This window comes from Ammospiza nelsoni, chromosome 2 (assembly GCF_027579445.1).
Source record: "Ammospiza nelsoni isolate bAmmNel1 chromosome 2, bAmmNel1.pri, whole genome shotgun sequence".
In the NCBI taxonomy this organism is placed as follows: Eukaryota; Metazoa; Chordata; class Aves; order Passeriformes; family Passerellidae; genus Ammospiza; species Ammospiza nelsoni.
Window position 1 is genome coordinate 31,850,280 of NC_080634.1, and position 6,000 is coordinate 31,856,279.

General features: G+C 50.5%; 1 gene segment (V, D, J or C); it reads right to left on the reverse strand.

The window, feature by feature from the left end:
- Window positions 1–3,285: 3,285 nt before the first annotated feature.
- Window positions 3,286–4,091, reverse strand: LOC132087581 (T cell receptor alpha variable 5-like). The segment is given in 2 exon segments: window positions 3,286–3,587; window positions 4,018–4,091. Coding segments are annotated over 2 exon segments (345 nt in total).
- Between the last annotated feature and the right edge of the window lie 1,909 nt (window positions 4,092–6,000).

The window sequence follows — 6,000 nt, forward strand, 5'->3', positions numbered from 1 at the left end:
TTCTTCTCAAGGCAGAAGAGGCCCAGCTCCCTCAGCCTTTGTTCCCTAAAGAGATGCTCCACTCTACTAATCACCTTTCATCTCCTGTCCTGGACATTTTCCAGGAGATCCATGTCTCTTATGCACCAAAGAGGCCAGAGCAGGACACCTCACTGCAGACGTGCCTCACCAGGGAAGAGTGGAGCCTCACTTCCCTTGCCCTGGCGGCAATGCTCTTCCTAATGCATCCAGGACACCACTGGCTTGTTGGACATCAGGACACATTGCTGGCTCGTGGGGAGCTTCTTGTCCACCAGGACCCCAGGAAATTCTCTTAAGAGCTGATGGTCAGTGCTTCCCTATGCTGCTGCATGGAGCAATTCCTCCCCAGATGTAGAACCCTGCATTTGCCTTTGCTGAATTTGAGAATGTTCCTCTCTGCCCATCCCTCCAAGCTGTCAAGGCCCATCTTTACAGCCTTCTCAGGTATCAGAAACTCCACCTAACTTGGTGTTATCAGGGAACTTGATAAGGACACTCTCTACCCTTCATCTGAGTCACTGGTCTATAGAACATTGTAAACTGTGGGAAATTACTGTTATCTGCTCAGCTTGCTAATGTAACCTGTAATTTTTATCCTACGTTTGCTGAAGATAAACTTTATTATGTGGATCAAGGGCTGGAAGGCAGGTGGATCCTGCCCCAGACACCACTCTGCATGGAGGAATTAGGGATCCACTGAACACTTCACCAGACCAAGCATAGGCTTGTGCTCTGCTGTTCCTATTCCTTGGCCACAGAATAACCACAGACAAGGCGCTGGAACAGAGGAGCATGTGGGCAGCTGCCACACGGTGCTGGCTACTGCCACACCTGCCAGGCCTTGCCTTCATGCACAGGTGCAGCAAGAACTTCCCACACAAACACTCCTTCTGTTTGACCCTGAGAATTATGTGCAAGGTTGACTGGAGTTAATTAAGAGGAAGACAATGGAGGCCAGATTGAAGACAGAAAGAAGAAGGGAAGGGAAGGGAAGGGAAGGGAAGGGAAGGGAAGGGAAGGGAAGGGAAGGGAAGGGAAGGGAAGGGAAGGGAAGGGAAGGGAAGGGAAGGGAAGGGAAGGGAAGGGAAGGGAAGGGAAGGGAAGGGAAGGGAAGGGAAGGGAAGAAGAAGGGCTGACAGAAGCAAGTGTAGTGCAAATAATCATTAAGTGCAGAGGGAGGCCTGGAGTGGCAAGGAGACAATGACGGACAAATAAACTGTCAGCATCTGAGGAGGAAGGCAATGTCAGGAAGCAGAGCCGCTAAGGAGTGAGAAGTGATCACCCTGCCTCATGCAGCAGCCACAAGTGGAAAGCAGGTCCTGTTTGTTCAGGGACAAATTTGTGCTCAGCTCCCTCAGCAGTCTCACCACTGTGATCACTCTCAGCACAGTAGTATGTGCCAGAGTCATTGAGAAAGGCATGTTCTATTGAGAGGGTGATACTGTCTCCTTTTATCTTGCTGCTCTTGAAATGGCTCTCAAAACCCTTCTCCACCACTGCATTGGCACCTTCAACTGCATAAACCAACTGGGTCAGACTGGAATTCTTCTCTGAAGGCAGCATGAACCAGTATATAGCTGTGCTGGAGGATTTCTTGTTGGAACATTCCAGATTCACGGATTCGCCTTCTTTGATCACCATGTCTGGAGACTGTTCCAGGGCTAATGCTGGAAAGAAAAGGAAGGAGCAGTGAGGAAGAGGAAAAACTGGGAAAAATTTTGACTAGGTACTGTGAGTTGGTAGGGAAAGAGTGAGAAGGGATTGGGCAGCCAAGGGAGCTGCATGGCACAGCTCTTCAGATCAGCAGGTGAATTTCCAATCTCTCCTCAATAGGCAAGGTGCAATCCTGGGCTGTTTGTGTCCAAAACCAGGAACCATCTACGGGCTGCACAAAGAATGACAAATAGATGGCCATTGCAGAAGATTCAGGCATTCCCAGTGCCCCCACATTCCCTGCTGATCCTCCATGCAGAAAGCTCTGCAGGATGCAGCAGTGCCAGGAAGTGGCTGCACAGCTGGGAGGGCAGCAGCGGGATGAGTGGAGGTGCTCAGGGCTGGGTTGAGTTCACTTACCCAGAGGGGCCAGCATGGCCACCAAGAAACAGCAGGGAACCATGGCGGGAGAGCCCCTGCCCTGTCAGCAAGCTGCCTCTTGGAGCTGCCCAAAGGTTTGTGCAGAGGGAGCAGTGAGTGAGGGTGAGACATCTCGGGGTGGGGCTGGCCAAGAAATGACAGGAGGCATTGGCTGGCTGGGAACCCTGGGCAATGACACAAACTGTGTGTCAGCACAAACTCTGTTTCTGCAGCATAGCAGGAACCCTGCAGAGATGCAGCAGGTGGAAGGGGCAGGCTGGGCATGGGTGGCTGTGGAGGGAAGGATGGGGAAAGACAGAACTGTGCTGGGCTTGCAGGTGAGTGTGAGTGTGTGCAAGGCAGAGGAGTGATGGCTGCTCCCCTCCTGCCTCTGAAGTCCTTGGGAGATGGAGGAATGAGGGATAAAGGCCACCCAGAGGTGCCTGGAATTTTCTTATGCACTCTCCCTGTCTTCCCCAGTCATGGCTGGTTCAGTCCCTGCCTGGACACTCCATGTCCCAGCCAGCTGTGTGACAGCTCTTCTTCTCTATGAGCCCTGTGAGCACAGCAAATGCCACCTGTGAGAGGGAGGCAGGAGCCTGAAAGACACCACAGCAGCCCAAGCACTCAGAGCTGTGAGGGCTCTCAGGGGCGCTGCAGGGAGAGCGGCAGGAGAGGAAGGTGAACACCTGTGGGGAGCTGAGGCACAGTGAGCCTTGTCTTTCCAGGTGGTGGAGAGGGAAAGTGCTGTGTGAACTATTCCACATCCTGCTTCCCAGGCCTTGAATTGATGTAACTGATTGTAAGGAAGGTGAGATGGAGGAGGAAGGGAATAGGAAAGAGGAAGGGACTAGGTATGAGAGGACAGAGAGGAAAATTCAGGGGGACAGACAGAATGACGTGAAAGAGCAAAGAGAGAAACAATCTGAATGGGAGATAACGGAGGCAAGACAGTGAGAACAAGAAGAATTGAGAGTGAGAAAGTGATTCAGAGATTGGAAAAAAGATAAGAGCAAAAGAAATACAGATGGACAGATAGATGGAAAGACAGAGAGCCAAACCAATTTTTCCCTGATGAGCTGGGGGGCAAGTAAGAAAACGGGGCTGTTTCAAACACAGGGCTCAGTGTGTGCTGGAGGCAGATCCCTGCTTGCCTGGAAAGGTTTGTGCTGTGCTGCACCAGCCTTTGACTCACTGTGGATCTTGTTCATCACAGAAGTATGTGCCTGTGTCATTGAGTAGGGCATGCTGTATCTGCACAGCTAAATGGTTGTTCCTGGTCCCATTACTCTGGAAGCGATTTTGGAATTCCTTCTCAATATCTTCATTGCTGCCTTCCACTGAATACACAACCAGCTGCATTCTGGCATCCTTCTCCATAGGTAACTTGTACCAGTACATGTATATGAAATTTTTTGCTGATGCAGAACATTGCAGAGTGACGGTGTCTCCCACCCGGACAACTGTATCTGGTGATTGCTGAAGGGCCCAGCCTGGAGAGACAGGAGATGAAAGGTGGGGAGTGAAATGCATTGAAGACAATAATACACTTCCTTAAAGTATCACATGTCATGAAATGGCACCAGGATATCAGAAAGCAATGGGACAGTACCCAGCTTCGCTGAAAAAGGCAGATAGGATCCAGAATCCCCAAAGAAACCCAATTCAAATGCCACAGTAAACATGTTTTGAGAAATACTACTTTAGTACTCTCTAGTGAAGTAGTAAAATGGGGCAGGAGAAAACGAATTTGTAAGTGTAGAGTTTTGTGATTCAACATGTCTTGGGAAAATTCACCTGGTTCATTGCCCACCCCTGCCCTGGAAATCTTGGGAAGGGGCAGTGTCAGCAACTGGAAGCAGAGCTGAGGATGCAGCAGCAGCTCCAGTGCAGCTGATCAGGACACAGGGAATGCCCACTTACCCACAGGGAGCAGCATGGCCACAAGGAACCGGTGGAAATCCATGGAGAAAGGCCCCCTCCTTCCAGGCACCTGCCCCTGGTGCCAGCACAGACGCAGAGGTGTGCAAAGAGGAGAGGTGCAGAGCAAGAGATGCGTCTCTCTGTGGGTGGGCAGGGGAGGCAGCGGCAGTGTGAAATGTCACCAAGGCTCTTGGCTGCCCAGGAACGGTGGGCAATGACACCTGCAGGCAGTCATGAGCTGCCTGTGCTCTGCTCCTCTGGCTTCTTGCTGTGTGCTGGGCAAGAATAGGGGGGACTTCAGTAGGTGCCAGAGTTCAGAGCTACCACGGAGCAGGATGGGGCTGTGGGGCAGCCTGAGTGTGTGCGCAGGAATGCACAAAGTGGCAGAAATTGATGGGAAGATGTCCACGTTTAGAGCAAATTTGTGGAAGAATCCCCCAAAGTAGCTCCTGTGGGAAAAGCAGATCCAATCAGTCCCTCCCCCCGCAACTGGTCCGGGAAGTAAAAATACCTCCTTGGAGAATGGTGGAAAAATACCTGTTTATTAAACGGTAAAACTAAAACAATATCAAACAACGAGACCCCTTGCCACTCTAAAAGAGATGACAAACTGAGAAAACCCCGTCCTCGGGTTGCAGCTCAGCTCACTCAGTCTCTGATCAGTCCCTCCGGTGCTGGAATTGTCGCAGGCCAGGCCTGGCCCGGTGGGCCACAGCTGCAGCTGCCGGTGCTCTCCTGGGTGTTCTTTCCAGAGCAGTTTCAAGAGGTCCAAAGAAAAAGGGAAAAAAAAAAAAAAACAGTCCAGGGAACTTCTTTGCCTCAGCTAGCTAACACTAACTAAAAAGCAAAAGAAGAGCTCTGTCCCACTGTCTGCCCATCCACAGACAGCACAGTCCAGGAGCAGGAATGTGGAGGAGGAGTGCAGTGTCTGAAAACAAACTGCGCGCTTCTTCTCTGCCCCCTTCACTCTCTGGAACACTCTTAAAGGTGCAAAACTTATTATTCAACATAAACAGAATGAGACGACTGGGGATAAAAGCATCATATAGTCAACCCAGGACATTCCAGCCCTTATCCCCATATCGCCTGCTTACTACTAAAACTAATATAAATTCTAACTCTACAAGTACATACATGATACATCCATTATACAGCTATGCACAGACAATGGTAATAACATTCAGCAAACAGTGATATTTACACAGGTTTTATGCAACAATCAGATCTCCCTGAGGTACACATCGTGTTCTTCCATCTTTTTGCATTATCCACCATGTGCAACCTGGTCCCTGAGCAAAAACAACCCCATGAATGGTTTTGTCTGTGTTCGAGGCAGGATTAATCCAAACTGTCTTCCCTAATAAACCTCTGACATGTACCACTGGGACTTTGTCTCCATCTACTCTCTGCAAAGGCTCAGATTGGGCAGGGCCCTCTCAGTTAGTAGAGCCTTGGGTGTTAACTAACCAGCTGGCTTTTGCCAGATGCTGCTCCCAGTTTTTGAAAGATCCCCCACCTAATGCTTTCAATGTGGTTTTTAACAGTCCGTTCTACCTCTCCACTTTGCCTGCAGCTGGTGCATGGTAGGGGATATGGTACACCCACTCAATGCCATGTTCCCTAGCCCAGGTGTTGATAAGGCTATTCTTGAAATGAGTCCCGTTGTCTGACTCAGTCCTCTCAGAATGTCTCCACAGAACTTGCTTTTCAAGGCCCAGGATGGTGTTCTGGGCCATAGCATGGGACACAGGGTGGGTTTCCAACCATCCAGTGGTGGCTTCCACCATGGTCAGCACATAGTGCTTGCCCTGGCGTGTCTGGGGCAGTGTGATGTAGTCAATCTGCCAGGCCTCCCCATACTTGTACTTCGACCACCACCCACCATACCACAGGGGCTTCACTCACTTGACCTGCTTGATGGCAGCACACGTCTCACAGCCATGGATAACCTGAGAAATATTGTCCATGGTTAAATCCACCCCT